At 37.7% G+C, this 25,737-nt stretch overlaps 1 protein-coding gene across 4 annotated transcripts; it reads left to right on the forward strand.

Moving 5' to 3' along the window:
- The first annotated feature begins 316 nt into the window (after positions 1–316).
- Positions 317–25,142, forward strand: Cul2 (Cullin 2). Of its 4 annotated transcripts, none has more exons than XM_053766026.1 (20): positions 317–465; positions 1,907–1,989; positions 3,390–3,514; positions 3,610–3,705; positions 4,087–4,180; positions 4,753–4,827; positions 5,746–5,907; positions 7,016–7,169; positions 9,821–9,969; positions 15,045–15,188; positions 15,360–15,467; positions 16,635–16,732; positions 18,112–18,259; positions 18,655–18,819; positions 19,918–20,096; positions 20,585–20,691; positions 20,914–21,084; positions 21,843–21,952; positions 22,294–22,472; positions 23,362–25,142. In XM_053766026.1, exons 2-19 carry the CDS (start codon positions 1,927–1,929, stop codon positions 22,453–22,455), a joined length of 2,310 nt encoding a protein of 769 aa, XP_053622001.1. In that variant the 5' UTR covers positions 317–465; positions 1,907–1,926; the 3' UTR covers positions 22,456–22,472; positions 23,362–25,142. The 4 variants fall into 4 exon arrangements, with proteins under 4 accessions (XP_053622001.1, XP_053622002.1, XP_053622004.1 ...); XM_053766027.1 differs by having other exon boundaries at positions 22,294–22,460; XM_053766029.2 differs by lacking the exon at positions 317–465 and adding an exon at positions 687–863.
- The last annotated feature ends 595 nt before the right edge of the window (positions 25,143–25,737 follow it).

A 25,737-nucleotide genomic window follows, 5' to 3' on the forward strand; every position in this document is an offset into this window, starting at 1 on the left:
AATATGTAGCTCACAGATATAAGAGATGTAGCTCCATAAATGGATATTTGGTAACTATCCGGAATCAGTACACAGATCGGATAACAAGAGTCTATCTATCCGAATAAAGTATAATAAGAATAAGTTATTGGTAACTATTTTCTGCTCAAAAATTAATTAATTTAAACATATTAAATAATGAATTGTGAATAAATTAAAGTAGGAACCTATTTACGTAATTTAGAAAAATACTATAAGTAAAGAGATAAGAGCAATCGATAATGTGTCAGAAATTAAACGTAAATGGAAACTGGCAACACAAGAATGGAAACGTCATTAATGTCAATTTGTCTGTAGGTAGTTCAATCTTGCGTATTACTTGCAAATGGTTTGATTATGATAAAAATATTGCATATATAACTATTTATTGCACAAATATCTAGTGAACCAGCTTTCAGAGTTATCTACATATCGTTTGTATCCTACGTAAGTGTTGTGTTCCCCAAAAATTAACGGAATAATGAAAGTATTTTCATTAACGGTATATTATTTTTGTTTTCTATATTGCTGACTAATTTAGCGTCGAACTGTGGCTGCGCTGATCTTTGTTTCTACTATTTTGTCACGATGCCAAAATCTAACATGCCAATTTTGCGTAGTTCGCTAACAAAAGTACAATCCCAGAAGTACATAATTGTTATTTGGACTATAAAATTATAACCTTTAAAGTTCTCTACTTTATTGCATTTCTGTCTCGTGCGTTGACCTCGACGTTCCCTGTTTTGGTTTTCAACTGCGTGTACTGACTTGCATTTTTAAATGACCTAATTCTGGCCAGGTTTTTCAATCAGAAGTATTATTTTTTGCCAGTAAGTCCATGACAGGTAAAAATTTAATTATTGCTTGATTTCTCTGCCCAGGATTTGTGTATTAGTGTTTATCTTGTAAATATTTGAAATACCAACATTTATAATACCAAAAAGTGAGACAGAAAACTTATGCATACAGTATTTTTATATATGACAATAACTCTTCTTCATAGCCAGCTTGAGATTCATGGATTTTACACATAGAAGCTAATTACTGAAATACCTACCTATAAACTAGGAAGAATTACTTTTCTTATGACTATTTTCGGCATTTAGGCCTATTTGGACTGTTTCTGTGTGAGGAGTCTGCGCTGCCACTTAATCGAGCCAGCCCAGCTCTAAGCTTGCTCAAATTAAAATTCAAAATTCTTTGTCCAATTTAGGATGATATACATCACTTATTGACGTCAAAAAAATTACTTAAACTAAGTCTACTGCCGGCTTCCAAAGCGCAAGTGAAGAAGAAGCGGCGCAACAAACTTCACTACAGCTTTTTCTCCAAGGACGTCAATTAACAAATATAGGTCTTATACATATATTAAAAACTGCTGAACGGCATATCAGTGATCATTAATAATATTATATTCTTTTTATTAATTAATTAATGATATTAATAATCACCTATTTTGCTTGTTGTATTGATTTTCTCTATTATATGATATAAAAATATATATTTTTTTGGTACCATTTTGTATGTGTGGAATGTGTGGATATACCTTTTGTTGAGTTGGCAAGCCTACCCAGCTCCTTGACCAGTATAGCAGTCCTGTATCATGACAATTAAGCAACAAGTTTTCCAAACCTATCATAGCTGACATACATGTTGTCAACCACAAGATTTTATTTTATTTTTAATTAGGCGGTATTTGCGGAATGCCAGCAACATATAATTGCTGAGTGAAGGCCATTTTGGTGCATGATAGTGTAAATTTTAATTATAACAAGAATGTTGCCAAATAAACAATTTTTCTATCAAGAATTCTAATGCTTGACATAGACTATGTCGTGCGCCATAGATTTCCATAAATACTGATTACTACATGTGTATAATGTTTCAGATACATGAACTGAAGTTCCAATGATGTCTTTAAAGCCCCGCAACGTGGACTTCCAAGAAACATGGGCCAACCTCAAGGAGACTGTGAGTTTTAAACAAATTTTAAACATTTGCGTTTCATTATATTAACCCGTTGATCGTGCATAATCAGGACACAACAGATAAACAGCTATTTGCGACTTGGAAGGGTTAAACTGTCAAATAAATAATTGTCTATACTTCAAGTGCTGCACATTCGGACCCGTCTCTCTACGATACATCTTCAGCATCTCACGTTTGGTTCTTCACATAGTTGTAAACCAGACAGCGTTGAGAAACTCATCCTCCTTGGTCATGCACCTGGACGTTGAAGTCATGGAAGAGTATTAACTAGATGTATGTATGTATATGATAAGGACTTTTACATGCAGCAAAGTCTATCTGGCCGTGAAGCAAGAGTGCAGTAGTGTAAAGCAAGTGGCTCTCTTGTCAAGAGATTAGTTATGATGAAGTTATGATGAAGAATAAACAAATTTGTATTTAATGAGAATGTTGTCACTGCACGCGTCAGCTTAATGAGCTGCAAGTGTGTTATTAAATAATAAAAACTGATAGATTAAGATAGAAATGCAAGCTAAACTACAAATAAAAGACCGAGCTTTGTTAATAAAGTGGCGTAGTTTTTTTTTTTGTGACAAGGAATGCGTTCCAACGCGTATGTTTACGGTTGTGTTTGTGGCTGCGTTCATATATCTGCATAAAATGAAATAAATGTATCCTTAAAAAAATGTTTAAAAAAAACTGGTCAAGTGCGAGTTAGACTCGCGCAGCGAGGGATCCGTACAAAATTTTAAAGATTCGCCTGTGATTTTATAACCTACCGCCTGCCAAACGTCAACCCTCTTTGGGAATGCTATGTCTCGTAAAGCCGGATCTCCAGCTAAAAAATTGTGAAGACATTCAACAAAAACATACACAAGACATTTTGGTAAAGTCGTCATTTCTATATTTCCTATAGTTTAGCTTCACCATCATGGGTCTACATCAGGTGTTACAGATCTGCGATTTTTATATCTCGTCAAAAAATGCTCATCAGACTGAACAACTTTTGTTAAGGCGTCATTTCTATATTTCCTGTAGTTTTGCTGTACCATCATTGTTCTCCATCAGGTGTTCCAGTTTTCAAAATCATTTATATCTATATGTTGCCCAGGCTTAATAGCTATATAACGAAAAAGTTTCATTCGAATCCGTCCAGTATTTCCGAAGATTATCGTGTACAAACATACAGACATTTTTTTTTTCAAATTCTTACTCTGTTCCTGTGACTTTGTAGCCAAATTTTATTTTTATGTGATTTTATTCAATGTACACGATTTTTTTTCTACTGTTTTATTACATCTATTGATAGATGTTTTTTATCGACATTGTTCTACATATTTACTGATATATAACAGTAAAGTTGAGTGGATATGACTATAATAATGATTTTTTATGTCGTCAAGGTCGCCGGTGTGGTAGGGCTCCGAGCCGTGGAGCGTGCTGTATGGAACACCCGCTTCTCAGACGTTTACGCGCTGTGTGTGGCGCACCCTGAGCCTTTAGCTGATAAACTGTATGACGAGACCAGGTATTGTCCATATGTCTGTTTTAAATAAATTATAAACATTTCACATAGCAGACGCGGTGGTGGTGACTCTGATTTCTCAAATCTTTTCGTTCTAGAAACTTTCTGGAAGAGCACGTGTCTGGTCTTCTAGAGAGAGTTAGAGGAACCGCCCCGTTGGAGAACAACGACCATAACGATGGCCTGTTGACAAGGTAAATTAGCTCCATTGTACTCTCTTAAGAATAAATAAATAATATTATGACAAATCACGCATATTGAGCCCCAAAGTAAGTTCTAGACTTGTGTTATAGGATACTAACTCAACGATACTATATTTTATAACAAATACGTATATAGATAAAGATCCAAGACCCGGGCCAATCAGAAAAAGATCATGTTCGCCACCGAGGTCGTCATTTTAATGTTCTTTCCCAAGATTCATTTTTGTTTAGACCTTCCGCTGTAAAAACTGCATCAAAGTCATTTTTATGCGATTAAACATCCAAACAGACGACAATTCTTTTCTTCAATATCTCCCACGTACAGACATCTAGACCACTTACAGTTATATATATATTTTTTTTTTTCAACAGATATGTGTCGGCATGGAGGGAATACAGCCAGGGCGTGGCGTATTTGAACAGTTTATACTCTTATCTCAATCTGCAACACATCAAGCGACAGAAGGTATGTTCTCTCTCTTTATCGTATATCTGTCCCTTTCTTTCGTTCCTCATTTGCTGTGCGCTCGTGACTCTTGGTAACACTGGATTTTTATCAACCAATCATGACCATTGTATTTGGTATTGCAATTGCAAAAATATAGTTAGTTAATATATATCTTAGCCAGAGCATAATCATTGCCATTCAACGTGGCAATGCTGTCAGCCTACTGGGCACGCTACCGAACTGCAGGGACTGGCATTTTTGTAAATATTATGTATATAATTCTTAACCTTTGTTTTGAGTATAGTTTAGTTATTTTTCATTAGTTTTAAATTTATTTTCGTTATAAAAAAATATTATATCAGGATTGTTGTGTACATAAATAAATATATTAGCCTACTAGATGTCGCCCGGGGCTTCGCTCCCGTGGGGATTTTGAGATAAAACATAGCCTATAGCAATCTTGGATGACGTACCTTTCTAATGGTGAAAGAATTTTTGAAATCGGTTCGGTAGTTTCGGAGATTACCCGGCTCAAATATACAAACTCACAAACGCTTAACAGTATAGTTATATTGAACATATTTTTGCAGGTGTCTGATGCGGAGATTATTTATGGATCAGCCGCTACAGTCAGCTGCCCCGAACACGACTCCCGTCAGCTTGAGGTATACATTATTACTCGAGTAGCTGTCCCGGCTCGCTAGAATAAAACCATAATAAAAATGTAGCCTATGTCACTTCTGAAGATTTCATCTGACTCTGTGCCAAATTTCATCAATATCGGTCCAGTAGTTTTTTTTAGTGTGTTTCAAATAAAAATCAAAAATCTTTTGCTATCAGTCGAGACTCAAGTAGTCGCTCTTGGTTCATGTTTCCAGCGTCATACGACTTACATGGCCTGCCTAATTCCGCTTCAGTTTCGCAGACTTCCTATCGACGTCACAAGTATTTGACCGCGCTGGGAATCAAACCCAGATCCTCTAGATGCGCTCCAATTGTTGTAAATCCTGTCGGACGAAGCATTAGACAAATTAATCGTGTATAAAATGTACGGGTTCTAACATTGAACCCTGTGGCACACCAACATATTTTTTCACATAATTACACAAAAATTGCTTAATAGAGTTGATGTTCCATCTAAAATGGGCTAAAAAGGTCTATAAATAGGTAAACAAGTGCTGGCGAGCTGACTTTTATCACTTATCTTCATTCTACAATGACGTCAAACCAGTCAAAAGCTATAGTATTTTCTTTGATAAGCTTAATAGTCACGAGGTGACTATTAAGCTTATCTAGTATACTGGACTAGTATACTGGAGGTCCCGAGTTCTAACACCGGTGAAGGTGATATTTCTCCGATTGGCCCGGATCTTGGACGTTTATCTATATATGTATATGTTATAGAATATAGTATCGTTGTGTTAGTGTCCCATAACACAAGTCTCGAACTTACTTTGGACCTATGAAATTTAATTTAGTTAGAATACAACCTGGAATAACACAAAGTACTTTTCATCCCGAAATTCCCACGGGAGCGACACCCCTTGGCGCAGCTGGTATTATTCCTATAATTGTTTTTCTAGGTTGGGGAATTAGGTCTAGTTATCTGGGAAAGAGTGTTAGTAACACCTCTGTCTCGAGCGTTGTCGTCCAGGATCGTATCGGCGCTGTCGGCGGCCAGGTCGTCGCCCCCCGATCCCGCTCACGCCGACGTTTTAAGGACAGCTATACACAGCACTGTTGATGTAAGTGATATATTTTTTATTTTGACGACCTTCGTGGTAAGGCCACGTATACATATATACATAACATATACATACATACATAACATGCATACTTACATAACATATATCTCTTCATAATCGTATTCCTCATGGCTGAGTGTCGTGGTCATTACGTGCAATTAAACACACACAACAACTTTCTTGGCATTAGTAATGGAGTGGTTTGCCATTGCCTTCTCCATTTCACACGCAAGTTAATAAGCAACCAGTGTGCAGGTTTCCTCACGATGTTTTCCTTCACCGGAACATACAAAACATACTAAACATACATACATACATACAAACAAACATACATAACATACACATACATATTACTAATCATCATCAACATATCGAGTGTGTTATCGCTAACACTGGTGTCAGATTTTATTCTAGTCGCCTAAAGGCATCTGACATGACTTTTACGACTACTTAGCTCCATCTAGCGGCAGATACACACTAGTGAACCAAACTGTCAACCAGTGTGCAGGTTTCCTCACGATGTTTCCCTTCACCGGAAACAAGTGGTGGTCGATGTGTACGGTCGTATATCAGATGTTCTAACATAAAATCTGTTCGGACTGTCAGGAGTCGGGTTGAGATGAATGATGAAGACTCGGCTCGCGATTACATGCGATTTAATGAACAGAAAGTTAACTTATACAGTGTGAAAATAAGGATTATTAGTGAGACGTGAATGATGCATGCGCGTCCAATGTCGAGTGGAGGGCACGCCGCCGTCGACGCCGCTGCTTGGTAGTTTCTAGCTTGTGAGAAATAACTATAAATTTAAAGATTGACGAGAAAAAGTGCCTGTGAGGGTCTAATTTCTGAATAAATGATTTGAATTTGAATTTGAATTTGGTCCGTGCTTTTTGCTTGTGTGCGTGTGTGTATGTGACAGTTATTGATTTGTCGATGTAGTGCGTCGACAAAATCTGGTATAGGTTTCATCGCGATACGTTGCTCAGAACCCGAGATATTTACAATAATAATTTAACGTAACCGTAGTCGCGGTCGTCTTTATTGCACGACGGAAACACATTTGTTTTATAATATATGGATTAGTATGAATTTCCATATGTTCCAGGTACAATCGTTTCGCGTGCGCTCACCCTTGGCTCTTTACCAACAACTGGTGCTAGAGCCGTATCTGGAAGCGGCGGCGGACGCGCATGCGCGACTGGCAGCTGATCTGCTCAAAGACGGAGACATATCACACTATATGAAGCATATTCTTGAAGGTTAGTGGATTTATCTGTCAATATTCTAGCTAATACGTTGTTCTCTATGGTTTAATAACGAATTTTACTATACAGGGTTATTGGTATCGTGGACGAAATAGATGTAAAGAGTGACAGAGTCGAACAAAAAAACGTACATCAGAAATAGGTAGTAATACTGTGCATTTATCCCGCCAGAGCGCAGCACTGTATGGTTGGTAAACAAAAACATTGGCGCCTTTTGCTATGTTGATGAAGACGTTTATTTTAGAGTACTTTATTCATATTTTCTTTATGTAAGCATTCGTTTGTGGAAATATAAAATAGTATTGCATATTCGGGTGCCGAAATATTGGGAAACAGCCAGACGCTGCAAAATTTTCGAGACAGTAAATGGTAAAAAATATGCTCGGAACACTTCACACGTGACGATGAAAATATGGACTTCATACGGGTAAGGCTTTCAAAATCAAGTTTATATCAGTTTATGACCACAGTTGACCAAATAATGCAGAACATAACCTAAAATAGTGTTATTGTTTTCAGAACCAGTTAACCGCCCATCAGTTTTCTTATGGTCTAAAACTGAAGTCTTAAAAGTGTACTCTAAGGCGACAAAGAGCTGCTAAACGTGAAGCTAAAAATCAAATATGTCTAGTCGTATATGAAGTTAACCCTATAGACGGTTTTTTGTGTTTATTATATCTTTGGGTGGAAGTGGTTAATTGATTATAATGAAGAAGTGGTGGTCGAAAATAATATACATATCCCAATCCCACAAATAGTGCAATGTGATCTCAATAGTGTTCAATAATTATAATAAAGGTGTTGTGTTTTACAATGGACTTGAATCATTGTGCAAACTCGTCTTGTATTTTTACACTTTGTGTTTTGAAGCTTATTCAAAAATCCACTAAATCTTTCTCTTTTTCTTTTAAATTCGCACCACGATTGCGAAGAAGGTATTTTAGTCGTAAATCTTCGAAAATATTGAAAATTGACGCTTTTTGCCTCCATTGGCAATGTTCGTTAACCCTAGTTGTACCAGTAGCGCCATCTGCGCCAAGCTTTGCGTAATATTCCCTATTGTTAAAAATCCTTTATGAAAACTAGATGGCGCTAATGTTTAGCCTGAAAGTATCTAAATTAAGTTGCGCCATCTATTTATTAATATGAAAAGTTTATTCGTTATTGAATGGTTCCATCTAGATAAAACTAGATGGCGCTAGTTTTCAAATACGAACATACACAAACTTTTAAATTTATACCTACTAGAGTCCGTCCCGAAGCGCCATCTAGACTATCCTAACCATATTACTACAATAGTCGAGTTGGCTACTTTCTGATGCATTCTGTACGACGTCGGAAGTAGATTTGATTTGATTTAAATGATAAATATAAATAAATAAATTGGGACAAATCACACAGAGCTAACCCCAAAGTAAGTTTGAGACTTGTGTTATGGGATACTAACTCAATGATACTATATTTTATAACAAATACACATATAGATAAACATCCAAGACCCGGGCCAATCAGAAAAAGATCATTTTCCATCATGACCCGACCGGGGATCGAACCCGGGACCTCTCGGTTCAGTGGCAAGAACTTTACCACTGCGCCACTGAGGTCATCAATGATAATTTATCGATTCGACACACCTAGCGATATCTAGCGAAGCATGAGGAACTAAAAACCGATGCACGATATGTTGTCAACTCTGTCGGTCCTTTTATATATTTCGTCCATGCTGGTATCTAACGCATAACCTTCCAAAGGCGCATAAGGTACATAGAGACTAACATCTTTTGTTCTACGACTTTTGTCTAAACGTAATTAAAAAAAAAATCATTTGTCGTTTCTATACAACGTTAATTCTATGTTCGATTCCGCTACATAACGCTACTGTACTGTCTCGCGTTGCTCGGCTATTACATACAGTTAACATGTGTAGAATCGCAAATTAGATTGAATTTTTTTGTTATGTGAAAAAAAAAACTAAGAGTCACGAAAAGTCGTAGAATAAAAGTTGCTTGTTTTGATGTACCCAAATAGTCTTTAGGAGGTTTTACGTTTGATAGCAATGACCCTGTATATATGTGTATATATATATATATATATATATATATATATATATATATATATATATATATATATATATATATATATATATATATATATATATATATATATATATATATATATATATATATATATATATATATATATATATATATATATATATATATATATATATATATATATATATATATATTTAATTACACTGTTTTTTATGTTATTAATAGTTATTTCATAAAACTGTTTGATTACGGCGTGTTGTTATATTGTTAATTTTGTGAACAACTTTTTATTAATTAATTATATAAGAATAACTGTAAATTATTTTGTAAAATAGCTGTTGTTGTTTAAATCCTTACATATTATAAAACAAAGTCCTTTCGCGTCTGTCTGTCTGTCTGTTCGTGATAAACTGAAAAAATAATTGCAAGGATTTTCATGAGGTTTTCACCGATAGATAGTGTGGTTTCTGAGGAAGGTTTGAGTGGATAATTTATTATGTTTTTACCCGAGCGAAGCCGGGACGGGCCGCTAGTGAATAAATAAATAAACACACCGGTGCAAATGAAACACCCTTTTGTTGGTGCCGCAAGGCTTGGACCGCGAGATATCGCTGGGCGCGCGGTTCCTGCACTCGTCCTCCCCGGAGGCGGTGCGCGGCTGCTACGAGCGCGCCGCGGTGGCCGCGCACCTGCCCGCGCTGCACGCGCACACCGACGCGCTGCTGCGCGACCCGCACCAGGTACGATCACGCACATACATAACATTCATAACACACCTACGTAACATACATAAAATACCCGCACCAGGTACGATCACGCACATATATAACATTCATAACACACCTACGTAACATACATAAAATACCCGCACCAGGTACGATCACGCACATATATAACATTCATAACACACCTACGTAACATACATAAAATACCCGCACCAGGTACGATCACGCACATACATAACATTCATAACACACCTACGTAACATACATAAAATACCCGCACCAGGTACGATCACACACATACATAACATTCATAACACACCTACGTAACATACATAAAATACCCCCACCAGGTACGTTCGCACACATACGTAACATTCATCACACACCTACGTAACATACATAAAATACCCGCACCAGGTACGATCACACACATACATAACATTCATAACACACCTACGTAACATACATAAAATACCCCCACCAGGTACGTTCGCACACATACGTAACATTCATCACACACCTACGTAACATACATAAAATACCCGCACCAGGTACGATCACACACATACATAACATTCATAACACACCTACGTAACATACATAAAATACCCCCACCAGGTACGTTCGCACACATACGTAACATTCATCACACACCTACGTAACATACATAAAATACCCCCACCAGGTACGATCACACACATACATAACATTCATAACACACCTACGTAACATACATAAAATATATAACATCATACATACATACATCTCTTAATAGTCGTATACCTCATGGCTGAGGGTCGTGGTCATTACGTGGAATTACACACACATAACAATTTTCTTGGCATTAGTAATGGAGTGGTTTGCCATTGCCTTCTCCATTTCACACACAAGTTAATAAGCAACCAGTGTGCTGGTTTCCTCACGATGTTTTCCTTCACCGGAACATACTTATTTATTTATTTATTTATTTATTTATTAGCACACAAAACAGATTACAATCATGAGCAAGATATAATAATAACATATAAAAGTGTAGATCTAAATAGTAATCCAAACATATGCATGCCTAACAAGGCTTAAACTTAAAGGTTAGATAATAATTACGCTAGAAAGCTAAAAAGCAAGTTTAGAACAAAACAAACAGTAGATAACAATTTTGAATAATTTTGAATATAGAGAGAACGATTAAACAATGAAAAGTACATGAAAAAAGAAAAGTCAATTATTCCTTAAATGTTCCATTATCTGCCGCCGGAACTTAAACAGTGAAAACAAATAAATGTCTATTTCCCTATTAGAGGCTAAGATTTCATTGTACTGGCGACACATTCTGACCAAGGGATTATAGTAAGACGTATTATTGGAATAAATTTGAAGATTAAAGGCATTATAGTTGCGATTTCGAGATCTAAAATGAGTATTGAAGTTAAGAGCTAAAAGAAGGTTGGACGAGTCAATATGGTTGTGTATAATTTTATAAAGTATTATGAGATTAGTTATATCTCGACGTGTATGAAGAGAGGTTACTTGAAAGTATTCCAATCGTTCCTGATACGATGTGAGTGCACGGCCCATACCACGTCTATAGCTTACAATCTTTAGACAACGCTCCTGTATCCTTTCTATTCTGTTGCTATGCACATCATAAAATGGAGACCAAACTGCAGAATTATATTCAAGTATGCTACGTATAAGCGAGTAATAAAGATGTAGAAAACTGCGGGTCTCTCTGAAGTCTTTGGTGATTCTGCAGATGAAACCGAGCAGTTGAGAGCAGCGCCGAATAATATAATCATAGTGATCCCGGAAAGATAACTGACAGTCAAAGAAGACCCCAAGGTCCTTAGCAAGATTCTTACGAGCGAGTATTATACCTTCCAATGTGTAATCATATGTGATTACGATAGACTTTCTAGTGAAAGTTATAACAAAACATTTGTCGACATTGAGTTGCATATAGTTTTTATTACACCAGTTAGATAGTACATACAGATCACTCTGCAGCGCCATCGTATCTGAGGACTCTTTGATCGCAGCAAAAATTTTTAGGTCATCTGCGTAAAGAAGACAGGGACAAGAAAGGTTCTCAACAAGATCATTTATGAAAACCACAAAGAGCAGAGGTCCCAAGTGACTTCCCTGCGGTACCCCAGACGTAACAGTGACAGGTGTCGATAGATAGCCTTTGACAGCCACCAGTTGACTCCTAAGTCTCAAATAAGACTGAAGCCAACGAAGCAGAGAGCCATGAATGCCGTATGCTGCTAGTTTTATACAGAGAGCTCTATGGTTAACTTTGTCGAACGCTTTAGAAAAATCTGTGTACACAGAGTCGACTTGCACGTTTCTAGCAAAAGCACTACAAAGAAAGTTTTTATACTCAAGTAAGTTAGACGTGGTAGATCTATGAGAAACAAAGCCATGTTGTTGTGGGTGAAGATAGGGTTTGAAATGGTTATACAATGTGTCGTACACAATACTCTCGAATATTTTTGCGAAACAAGATAATAGGCTAATAGGTCTATAATTTTGACACTGATTTTTATCACCTGATTTGTAGATAGGAACAACATGAGCAATTTTCCAAAGAGTGGGGAAAGTTCCTGACTGTAATGATTTGCAAAATAAGATATGCAATGGTTCACATAATTCTTTTGAACAAGTTTTAATAAAGATGGCAGGAATACCGTCAGGTCCGGGTCCTTTATTAGTGTCCAAGGCATTTAATTTGTTTAAGACCATTTCTTCTGTGATCGTTACAGAATTCAAAGTATTATAATTTCTATCCGTAAAATCAAAGTTACTTTCAAGCGAATCTTTTTCAAAAACTGAGCTAAAATACGAAGAAAATAATTCACTTATTTGAGATGGGTCATTTGATGAAGTATCGCAGTAACTCATGGACAAGGGAACCTGGTTCACACCTTTTTTTGCATTAACAAACCTCCAAAAGCTCTTTATATCATGTTCTAAGGAGTCCTCAACTGACGCAATAAATCTTTGGTAACTCGTCTTAATTAATCGTTTACTCAAATTTCGGTAATGGGAAAAGTTATCATAATCACAAGGATTCCCATAATTTTTATACAGTTTATGAAATTTGATCTTCTTATTAAGGCAACGAATTACTGCAGGACTAAACCAAATAGGATATTTAGAATTTTTATTTTTGCAGAGAGGGGTATTCCTACTAATTATGTCATTGACAATGTCATAGAACTTACCTAGATCGGCATCTATGTCAGAACATGATAGGATGGAATGCCAATCAATTAATGAAAGTTCTGATTTAATGTTTTCATAATTACATTTATAAAAATTAAAACGCTGACGATGTTTCGGCTTCAGAAAACTACTCGCAATCCCAACATTGCAGTCCACGTCAACAACAATGGCTGGATGATGCTTGTCAGAACGGCTGAGTGGATCAGCCCCGTACACCTGTATTTCGGTAGAAGATAAAACAAGATCCAAAAAGAGATTATTGGAGTTTGGAATATTATTAAACTGCTTCAACTGGCATACAGCCATAGCATCCAGCAGCAGCAGTGGTTTCCAGTTATTTGATTGATTGCTAGTCATGTGCAATGAATTAGGGGCCCCTGTCCAGGATAATTCAGGGATATTGTAGTCGCCAATACAAATAAACTCCTCATTAATACCAGTGTTACCAACTACCGTACACAAGTTATCATAAAAAGATTGCTGAAAATTACGAGGCAAGTCAGGAGGCAGATAACATAAACAAATATTAATTTTCTTGTCATTAGAAATACGAGGTAATATAGTCAGCCACAAGTCCTCAACATTGCTCTCCCACGAAAACTGTCGTACAACCTCTATATTTTTCTTTACACCGATTACAATACCCCCACCCTCAGTCTTACTCAAAGAAGTGCTAGACCGATCCCGTCTGTAAATATTATATCGAGAATCCAATAACTCTGAATCACGTACACTGTCATTAAAATTGGTTTCCGTGAGACAAATTATATCGTAGTTATTTGACAATACATTTAAATTTATTTCATTAATTTTGGATCGAACTCTATTCACATTTTGATAAAAAACTAACATTATGAAAAAATATATTATATAGTGGCAAGATTAAAACTAATTAAAAATATAGATATATTTATGATATGCACCCAAATACTCATACTAGGTTATTCAAAGTATCGAGATCTTTAATATATATGCCGCTGGTAATGTCGCTCTTTCGTACGTAGACCCGTCCAAATTTCGTCCAGGCGTACTTATATTGATTGTCAAAATAAGTACGCCAGATTGTAGGGTAGTTGTGAAAATAATACAATCGGCCAATGTTTACTCGTATATTGAGTCAAGTTACAACATAAAGGAGCATACACAATATCTTGAATTAAATGACTTTCACACTTGTATCGGATTTTTGTTAAAGTGGATTCCTAATTCAAGGATACATACAAAACATACATACATACATACAAACATACATACATACATAACATGCATACATATTACTAGGCATCATATCGAGTGTGTTATTCCTAACACTGATGTCAGATTTTATTCAATTCGTCTAAAGGCATCTGACATGACTTTTACGACTACTTACCGCCATCTAGCGGCAGGTAGTCGCGTGCACATTAGGGAACTAAACTGTCCACCAGTGTGCAGGTTTCCTCACGATGTTTTCCTTCACCGGAAGCAAGTGGTGGTCGATGAAAACTACTATACATGAGTCAGATTGATATACAAACTCATGTGGCACGAGTAGGATTCGAACCTGAGACCTTTCGATCCACAGGCGGGCGTCTTAACCATTTACCAACTAGTTGTATTGATCCCTTTTTTATTAGCATTATCCATACTAATATTATAATGAGAGAAGATTTGTATTTTTGTTTGTAATGGATAAAGTCAAAAACTACTGGGCTGATTTTGATGAAATTTGGCACAGAGATAGACGAAACGTTTTGGAGTGACACGGGCAACTTTTTTTATTATGTTGTAACAACACATAAGGCACTTTTTATCCCGAAATTCCCACGCGAGCGAAGCCCTGGGTCGCGGCTAGTTGTACATATTAACGATCTGAAGTCGTGCAGCGACGCGAGGACCTGAAGCGCATGTACCAGCTGCTGCGGCCGCTGGCGGGCGCGGGCGCGCTGCGGCCGCTGGTGGAGGCGGCGCATGCGCAGGCCGCGCGCGAAGGCCGCCAGCTACTCGCCGCCACACACAACAAGGACGAGGTACCGCTGTTGTCCATTTATCGACCGTTTAAATGGATTTGTTGTTGTACATCTAACAATTTGCTTTATAACTTATTATTTTTGAAAATATTAATGAGATTTTTTCACAAATAAGTTGAAAAGTATGTGTGACGTGTATAAACAAATCCATTTATTTATTTTTTGTTGCAGGCTCACATACACTTCGTTACGTCAATGCTGAGCCTGCACAGCAAGTACACAGAACTGTTTGCTGATGTGTTCGGAGGCGCCCAGGCGTTCGTTGGGGCGTTGGACAAGGTAAGTGTGGTGTGACTCGACTAGACTTATTCTGAGGCTCCAGCCTTAGTACGAACCTTTATTGCATTTATTGTATTTATCCCTTGCGGGGTTGACAGAGACGTGGGACACTCGCGTCACGATTTGTGACGCAGACACTCGCACTACCGGGGTCATTGGACCCAGTATAAAAAATGTGAATTATTCCTAAGCTTTGTATTAAAAGTACAGTAAGTAAACTGTAGTATATATATCAATCAATCAATCAATCAATCAATCAATCAATCAATCAATCAATCAATCAATCAATCAATCAATCAATCAATCAATCAATCAATCAATCAATCAATCAATCAATCAATCAATCAATCAATCAATCAATCAATCAATCAATCAACTCTTCGTTACTCAGTGACTGACTGACAGACAATGCACAGCCGAAACTACTGGGCGTGATCGACAAAACATGTCAGCGACATCTGTCTCGTTTCATCACATTTATTTCTAATACGCACATCTCTTGCACGAGCGAAACGGAAGATTTTACAGGTTATTCTATTCCGAATAAAATTAGGGTTAGCTGATTACTAAAAACTATCGATATATATTTATAAAACTCTTGCGTTACTGAGTGAGTGACTGACAGACAACGCACAGCCGAAACTACTGGGCGTAGAAAGCTGAAATTTGGTGTGTAGGTTCCTAGGACAGTGTAGGTGAGCACTAAGAAGGGATTTCCTGAAATTCCCACGGGAAACGGATTTTCACTCACGTACGAAGTTGTGGGCAAAAGCTAGTATATTTATGGTTCCCCATTTTTATGCATACAATTTTATGTCATAATTTAACATGGCATACTTTTACTTATCATAATAATAGTTACGCACAATAATCATTTGGCATAATGTTTTAGGCACAATTTTTTACACATACCTACCATAAGCATAACAATTCTCAAGCATAATATTCTAAAGCATATTGGCGTCTTATGGGTGGCCCGAGGGCCGCCCCGCCGCACCCTGACCTAATCAAAATTATGGTAAAATACATTAGCCTAAACTATAATTATGTTTATTGAAAAGGTATGCCAAAAAACATGTACGTCAAAATATTATTATGTCAAAAAAATATATGCCTAACTCGTTATTATATATATATATATATATATCCACGCGCGCGTGCGTGCAGGCGTGCAGTGAGGTCGTGAACGCCCGGCCCGCGCCTGATGCGCCTGCGCGCGCGCCGGAGCTGCTGGCGCGCTACTGCGACTCCTTGCTACGGAAGCGGTGAGACTATATCACTATACCTTACTAATCCTAATCCTAATTAAAATTACAAATGCGCAAGTAAGTTTGTTACCTCTTCACGCTCTATCTACTCAACCGATCTTCTTCAAATTTTGGATACATGTAATTTAAAGTATGAAGATGGACATAGGGTACCTTTCATGGCGAAAAAATAACGCGGGCGAAGCCGCGAGCCAAAACTATAAATGCGAAAGTTTGTGATGATGTATACGTGTATGTTTGTTACCTTTCACGCAAAATCTGCTGGACGGATTGTTATTAAATTTGGCACACGGGTAGAACACAACCTGGAATAACGCATGGGGTACTTTTTATCCCGAAATACTTACGGGAGCGAAGCCCCGGGGCGCAGCTAGTCTATCTGTATGTATAAAAGAAGACATTGAATTACTGACTGAGTAGAAGGATTCTAAGAAAGGATTTTATTTTTATTTTTTGAGAAATTCTGTCTATGACTGTGTGAGTTATCTCAATAGACTCATAGTAAAAATATGTAAAAATTGACCGTTTAATTTGAATTTGATTTAATTACATTTGACAAGATCTGAGACGCTCAATCTGTGTTCTACGCATATAAATATGTTCTTACTAACATGTGTATTACATAATGTAATAGTTATGTAGCGCAATAAATTTGTAAAATTTTAATTTTAAATTGCTACACCCACACTGGGTACGTGTTTAACTGTATTTTGTAATCTTTACGCTGTATATGTTTGCAAATAAATGAATTATGAATTTTTCCAAATTCATCCTCTAAGGGGGCTAAAAGGGGGCTCAAAGTTTGTATGGAGAAACCAGATTATTTATGGAATCTAAATATTTCACCGTAGGGAAAATCACGCGGGCGACGCCGCTGGCAAAAACTAGTATTGTATAAAATAAAGTCGCTTCCCGCTGTGTGTCCCTATGTATGCATGGATCTTTAAAACCACGCAATGAATTTTGATGCTAGTTTTTTCATAGGAAAAGTGATTCAAAAGGGTGTCTTACTGGGATTAATACGAGTAGAAACCAAAACTTTTTTTTAGGATTCTTGTCTGTCTATATGTATATTTTTTGTCTGTCTGTGTGATTTGTCCTAATATATTTATATTCATTTATATTTGTTCGCGCATCACGCAATAACTACTGAATGGAATTTGATGCGAATCTCGCAGTCTTATAAGCGGATGGTGTAACTTAAAATCTGGTGTAGGTTTTATCGCGATACGTTGCTCAGAACCCGAGATATTGACAATAATAATTTATGAGCGGACGCATGAATTAAACGCAAGCGAAGCCCCGGGCATAAGCTAGAATATCTATCCTATATATCCGAATAAATACATTGACTATATAATATATTTCTTCATCAGATCTGGCGGCGAAGCGGAGGCGGACGACAAACTCGCCGGCGCGATTGTAGTCTTTAAATACGTGTGCGATAAGGACGTGTTTCAGAAATACTACGCCAGAGCGTTGGCCAGGAGGCTTATACATCAACTGTCCACTTCTATGGAACAGGTATTTTTAGGAATAACAGGTTTTGATACTAGCTTTTATTAATAGCCTGGAGGCTAATGCACCAAATATTCGGTTCTACGGAACAGGTTAGTGAAACAGGTATTTTGTGAAATAACAGGTTTGAAACCAGTATTTAATTATGGCCTAGTGTACCTAACATTCCGCGGAATATTTTAAGAAATAACATGTTTGATACTAGCTTTTAATTATATTATTTATTAAACTTAAACATTTCACATAACTTAAATTTATCTGCTAGTAGTGCGGCAACAAATGATTTTTACTTTTGTCACTTATTGCTAATTTTATTTGTTAATAATGTGATTAATTTATTACGTGACTATAACAGAACAGGAGTAGGAAGGAGGAAGTTGTAATCTCTATTCTCATTTCAGGAGGAAGCAATGATAAACAGATTGAAAGCCGCGTGCGGATACGAGTTCACGAACAAATTGCATCGTATGTTTACTGACGTCACCGTGTCAGCTGATCTTAATGCCAAATTCCAGCAACACTTGAGGGATAATAAACTCACTCTGAGCGCTGGATTCTTTATACAGGTTAGACAATAAAAAACTAGTGAAAAGAAACACTGAAACTATGCACACACAGAAATACGCTCACACAGAAACGTTACGCTCACACAGAATCGTTACGCTCACACAGAATCGTTACGCTCACACAGAATATATCGTTACGCTCACACAGAATATATCGTTACGCTCACACAGAATCGTTATGCTCACACAGAATATATCGTTACGCTCACACAGAATCGTTACGCTCACACAGAATATATCGTTACGCTCACACATAATATATCGTTACGCTCACACAGAATCGTTACGCTCACACAGAATATATCGTTACGCTCACACAGAATCGTTACGCTCACACAGAATCGTCACGCTCAAACAGAATCGGTACGCTCACAGACAGAGAATATCCACACAACCTCTCGTTCACACTTCATGTATCTTTTTAGTATTGTAAGTTTTTTAATGTACTTTTTAATCCTTACTTACATATAAAAAAAATCCCCCCTGTCGCGAATCTGTACGAATGCGATCAACTCAAAAAATACCTGACTTATTTTTGTACGATTTTCACCAATAGATAGTTTATAAACCATCGCTCTGTTTAGTTAAACTAGCTTTTGCCTGCGCCTTCCCCCGCACCCCTTCAGTAAAAAATTTAGACTTCTGGTTTTCCCATACAAACTTTGAAACACCTTTTTACCCCCTTAGAGGATGAATTTTGAAATTCAAATTCAAATAATTTATTCAGAAATTAGACCTTCACAGGCACTTTTTCTCGATAATTTTTATATTTATAGTTATTTCTCACATGCTACAAACTACTGGCATTTCGGAACGACCACTGCTGAGAAGAAATGCCGAAAGAAACTCATTTGAACAGTGTTGGTCCGTATCATGCCAGATCGGCTTACCATTATTGTTTCTTACAATGTTTTTTTTTTTCTAATAATATATAAAAGTACGTAGTGAAGTAAGTAGTGAAACATCCTTTCTTAGCAGATGTCTACATTATAGTGGCTATCTGCATGACATTTCAGCTCAATCGGTCCAGTAGTTTGGGCTGTATGTGCATAGATCATATATATATATATACAAGTTGTGTGTGCACCGTGCACCCAGGTGCTGCAGGCGGGCGCGTGGCCCCTGGGCGGGGCGATGGCGCCGCTGGCCCCGCCCGCGCAGCTGGAGCGCCCCGCGCGGCTGTTCGAGGCCTTCTACAGGGCCTCCTTCAGCGGCCGCCGCCTGGCCTGGCTCCACCATCTGTGCACCGGCGAGCTGCGGACCAGATATACACACAGGTGTGTATATACGTCTGCTCTAAATAGTACTTACGATAAATTTTAACTATAATTATCTTAACTATTATTATAAATGAGAAAGTAAGTTTGTTTGTTACCTCTTCACGCTCGATCTACTCAACCGATCTTCTTGAAATTTTGCATACATTTAGATTGAAGTGTGGAGAAGGAGATTGTGCTCGGAAAAATACCAAACTTTTCCAACGGGAAACACACGCGGGCCAAGACGCGGGTAAAAACTATGTGATTTGAAAAAGTTCCTGTGAAGGTCTAACTACTCATATGCTAGAAGCGAAAATTTGTGAAGATGTATGTGTGTATGTTTGTTACTCTGTCACACAAAATCTACTGGACGGATCGTTATGAAATTTGGTACACGGGTAGAATATAACCAGGAATAACATATAGGATACTTTTTATCGCAAAAATTCCCACGAGGGCGAAGCCCCGGGGCGCAGTGTGGTGTTAAAATAATTTTCTCGTTTCAGGGTGTACCACATAAGCGCCAGCACTCCTCAATGTGCATTACTATTAGCCTTCGAGAAACAGGATAGTGCTCATTCCAACGACCTCAGAGAAGCTTTACAACTCACTGGTGAGTATCTCTCTCTCTCTCTCTCTCTCATTCTCTCTCTCTTTCTCTTCACATGTTTTTATTGTAAAGTTAAAGAAAACAATATTATAAATGCGAAAGTAAGTTTGTTTCTTTGCCACCACATGAATGTGATTGCTATAGGCTATATTTTATTTGAAAATTGCCACGATAGCGAAGCCCCGGGCGACGTCTGGCGGTATATAAACAAAACGGTGTACACAGGCGACGCGTGGCCCCGCCACGTGCGGCCGCTGCTGGAGGCGGGGCTGCTGGCGTGCGACGCGGACGAGGTCGCCGACGACGGCCCGCACGGCACGCTCAGCCTCAACCTCGCCTTCACCTGCAAGCGGACCAGGGTGCGGCTCACGTGCGCCAACGCGCCTCACCAGCCAGGTATTAGCACGACGTCAATTGGACGTGAAAATAATTGATCGCGCATACGACTGGGCGAACAACAACACTTACATTCTCTCGCTTGAGAGAATTCAGTTTAAATTTCTCCAGATACTGCAGGATATAAATATAAATATATTAGGACGAATCACACAGATTGAGCTGGCCCCAAAGTAAGTTCTAGACTTAGTCGGGTCATGATATGAAGCTCTATCGAGTTTATCCTTTGACGACCTCGGTGGCGCAGTGGTAAAGTGCTTGCCTCTGAACCGAGAGGTCCCGGGTTCGATCCCCGGTCGGGTCATGATGGAAAATGATCTTTTTCAGATTGGCCCGGGTCTTGGATGTTTATCTATATATGTATTTGTTATAAAATATAGTATCGTTGAGTTAGTATCCCATAACACAAGTCTCGAACTTACTTTGGGGCTAGCTCAATCTGTGTGATTTGTACTAATATATATTTCTTTCTGTTTCTGTTACTTACTTGACGTTAACCCTCCTTGGGAATTACATTGTTGCCTATCCGTGGCGAAGGCTTTGTGTCCCTTAGTCGCCTCGGACGACATCACGGGAGGAGGAGGTAGGTCCTATTCTAAGACTGGAATCAAATTATGTATACACTAATATGAAATGACATGGAATTGGAAAATCACCAGTTAAGCTTGATCTTGAACTCCTGGAATATATTGAATGCAGGAGATGTATTACTTTTGTGACTTCATGTATGTATAGAAAATAATAATGTAATCCGCCAGGTGGCGCTGGCAACAGTGGCGGCGGCGAATCGTCAGAAACGACACACTGCGACGACGACCGCAAGATGTATCTCCAAGCGGCACTCGTGCGCATCATGAAGCAGAGGAAGGTAATACTGACCACATTTACAGCATATTCAACAGTTCCGCTGAAAAAAAAAAAACACGCGAGGAGTGTATGGAAACTCGCCAAGCGTATTGGAAATCACGGCCATTGTTAAAAATAAGTCGCCTGGAGTGTGTGAACTAGAGTTGCAGTGTGGCAAATAAAATATAGAATATAGCTGTATTTAAAGTGTACACTGCGAAAAGCGATGTTTTGAATTTGAAGACTAGCCACGCGTATTATTAATCACGGTTTTTTTTTTGTAAAAAAAAAGTCGCCTGGAGTGTCAGAAACAATGCTTTGAAGAGCATTTCATTTAATACCTATTTTTGTTTTCTCATCCAGGTGTTAAGACACACAGAACTGATCCAGGAGGTGGTATCTCAGGCACGTGGCTCGTTCGCGCCCTCTGTGGCGATGATCAAGAAGTGTATCGAGGCCCTCATTGACAAGCAGTACCTGGAGAGGGCCCCGGGCACGCTGGACACGTACTCGTATCTCGCGTAACAAAGGTGATGTAACAGGTAGTTGTTTGCGTTTTTCTAGTTTAAGTCTTCTGGGGTCCTAGATACGAGCTAAATAATATAGTTCCAATACACACTTTAGTTTAAATTCAAATCATTTATTCAGAAATTAGACCTTCACAGGCACTTTTTCACCTCAATATTAAATAATAATTTCTCACAAGCTAATTTTTTATATTTATAGTTATTTCTCACAAACTACAAACTACTGGCATTTCGGAACGACCACTGCTGAGAAGAAATGCCGAAAGAAACACATTTGAACAGTGTTGGTCCCTATCATGCCAGAAGGGCTTACCATTATTGTTCGTTATAATGTTTTTTTTTTCTAATAATATATAAAAGTACATAATGTATTTATTCCAGTCCACAACACAGTACAAAAGTTATGTATTACAGTATTCAATAACAGCGCGTGTCTTATTCAGATCGCTAACAGTGACTGAGGACGTGAGGGGTCCGGTCGCCGTCGAACGATCGCATGCTGTGTAAAGCAAGTACGCGTCCGGACACCTTGCAATTTAAAAAAAACAATATAAATAGGATCTAAAATATGCATTTAATATATTATTTTTTTTAAATACATTTTTTGCTCTCGACAAATTGGCCGCGCTGTTTAATATACTGGAAAATTTGCCAAGTTTGTTACACGTTATGATCGCAATCCCCCACCGCTTCGAACTGTCAGTGATATATTCGTTTGACAAGTAACACTGTCCATAAACAGCTTGAACATGTATTATTATTCTGTTAAACTAGCCAAGTGTGTCAGAAATCACGCCAAGTGTATCGAAGCTGTCTTAAGTTGAAATAAATAAATCTAGGCCACACATTACACTTTACTTCATTTCAAAAAATGACATTTGCAATATATTTTATTTCTTTCCAGGTAGAAAATCGATTTTTCCATTCATCGAATCGACAAAAATTTACATTCTGAGCTGGATATACGAAAATGGAAACCATTTAATGACGGTTTTTATCAGTACGGAACGCAGACATCTGAAAAATGTATAGATAGGATATAGTTTCGTTTATATCGTATGTACATAAACCTATAGACTCTGGGGGGCTACCATGAAACATAAAACACGTAGCGCGACAATGCGTCCCCACGTTCTCCATTCGTTTTTACACGATAAGGGGAAAACGGACGGCACGTGGACTTTAGTAACGTGCCACGTGTCTGTATGTTTCATAGTAGGCCTTCAGAAGTAACTTCGTTCATTCTTGACACTCTCTTCGCTTACACTCGATTAGAATTTTCTGATTTTCCCGCCAGAATACGCCAATGAAACGTCATTTGTGTCAAATAATACAATGTCATTGAAATTTGACACATATGTGTCAATGGCCAATGAAAGAAAACTATAAACAAAAAGCTAGCGTTAAACAAATCAATTTCCATACAACTTCCCGGCATTTAATAAAAAATGGACATACACGATGAGGGACGAAATATATAAGCGCTCTGTACGGTTCTTTCATGTCATTTCGTCTATGGTCAAATTTTTGTCTATGGTCCGATTGGACACCAATGTCGTTTGAATTTGACGGACGTGTCAATGGCAACAATTTTTAATGTACTTTGGGGCCTGGAATCTTCAGCCACAGTCTCCTGTAATCTCACTGCATCTCTAACCCTCAAACCCGAACACGACAATATATGCAAACCAAGGTCAACCTCTGAAGAACTTTTATTGGACATTACTCTATCATAATATTGCATTTTTTGTCAATTTTTATACCACCGTATTATATTATTCAGATGTCTGCGATGGGATTTGTGTTTTTGTAACATAAAAATAGTTTTATATAAACAAAATTGTATTTAATACACCACGATGCTGTAAATTTATATGATTTAGCCTTTATTGGCGCAGTGATAGAGAATATGCGGGTCGACTGCGCGTCACATTGCTCCGATGCGCTCCGATATTTTTTGCGACGTAGTTACATGTACGTCGACACATCAATGTCAAACCTGTGTAATACGACGGAGCGGCAACGGGCGTCGACGCAACGGAGCAGTGAGGCCTTAATGTGCAAGAGACATTTTTCTCATCAAAATTATAGGATGACCTGAAATTGGAAAATTTTAGTTATTTTCTTGTTTATTTAACAGCAGCGACGTCCTCGCCGTGTCATTAACCTTTGTATGTAAACATTTGTTTTATTCAAAGATATACATAAACTTAATAAATTGACATCCAATCGGTTGTATGTATGCATGCATATTAATGAACTCTTAAAACCCATCTTAGTCAAAATATATTTTGTATTGTTCTTTTAAGGGCTAATAGGAAAGGCACAATCATATGTTCTTTAACCAAAATACTTTTTAATTTATCGATAGTATAAATTCAAGTCTTCATACTTTTGTTAATCTAACTCACGAACTGCTGAACAGATGTTTATGCAATTTGTACACGAGTAATGTAACTGGTATGGGAATATTATTATCTCGAAATCCCCACGGAAACAAAGCCGCGAGACTCAGTTAGCGTAAAACTGAAATCTTTTCCGAGTTTGCGTGTTGAAAAGAAAATTTAATGCAATTAATATATATATATAGTAGCATATCTATTGTTTTGTTGAGATCTTGTAGCTTGACCCTGTAAATGTAATCTTTATTTAATAATTAGTTGTAATAAAAACCATGAAAACCAATTTGTCTTTTATTTTCAGCTTGCTTCCAAAAAAATATGTAATTTTATATATTACGATGGTCCATCGAATGATGTTAGCAACATTTATGTACATTGAAATTTTTTCGAAATGGAATTTTGCGACGTCCAGTGCATTATTTGGAGCGAGGACGGTTTAGGCCCGTTCTCTTTTGGGCCCGGCAATAAAAGTTGTGGTAGTTCGCGGTAAGGCCCGGTCGCGGTGCCCTTCATAAGGTCTCCTAAGGTGCATGAATCTGTTAATTAACCTAGTACCAACTAATAATGCTAAAGTATGTTTGTTACCTCTTCACGCTCTATCTATTCAACAGATCTTCTTGAAATTTTCATCCTGGATAAATAACTGCTCGTGTGGGAAATTCACGCGGGCGAAGTCGCGGGAAAAAGCAAATATAATAATAAACGTGGACGTATAAAAAACTTTGTTAACAAAATAAATAGGTAATGATAAAATAATGAGGTGTGTGAATTAATGGATTTTTTTTTTCCTCAAAGTGAATTGGCGCTAAAATTTGACAGCTGTCAATGTTTTCTTTAATGCGGCTTTTACGAAAAAAGTCGACTGCGTTTCGAGATGT

This window comes from Plodia interpunctella, chromosome 28 (genome assembly GCF_027563975.2).
Source record: "Plodia interpunctella isolate USDA-ARS_2022_Savannah chromosome 28, ilPloInte3.2, whole genome shotgun sequence".
Classification (NCBI taxonomy): domain Eukaryota; kingdom Metazoa; phylum Arthropoda; class Insecta; order Lepidoptera; family Pyralidae; genus Plodia; species Plodia interpunctella.

Excerpts from the sequence above, each read along its gene's own strand:
- Cul2 (XM_053766026.1), top strand. The coding sequence starts at position 1,927 with ATGATGTCTTTAAAGCCCCGCAACGTGGACTTCCAAGAAACATGGGCC. Across the intron at positions 3,706-4,086 it reads AACGATGGCCTGTTGACAAG|ATATGTGTCGGCATGGAGGG; the intron begins GTAAATTAGCTC and ends TTTTTTCAACAG. Across the intron at positions 4,181-4,752 it reads AACACATCAAGCGACAGAAG|GTGTCTGATGCGGAGATTAT; the intron begins GTATGTTCTCTC and ends ATATTTTTGCAG.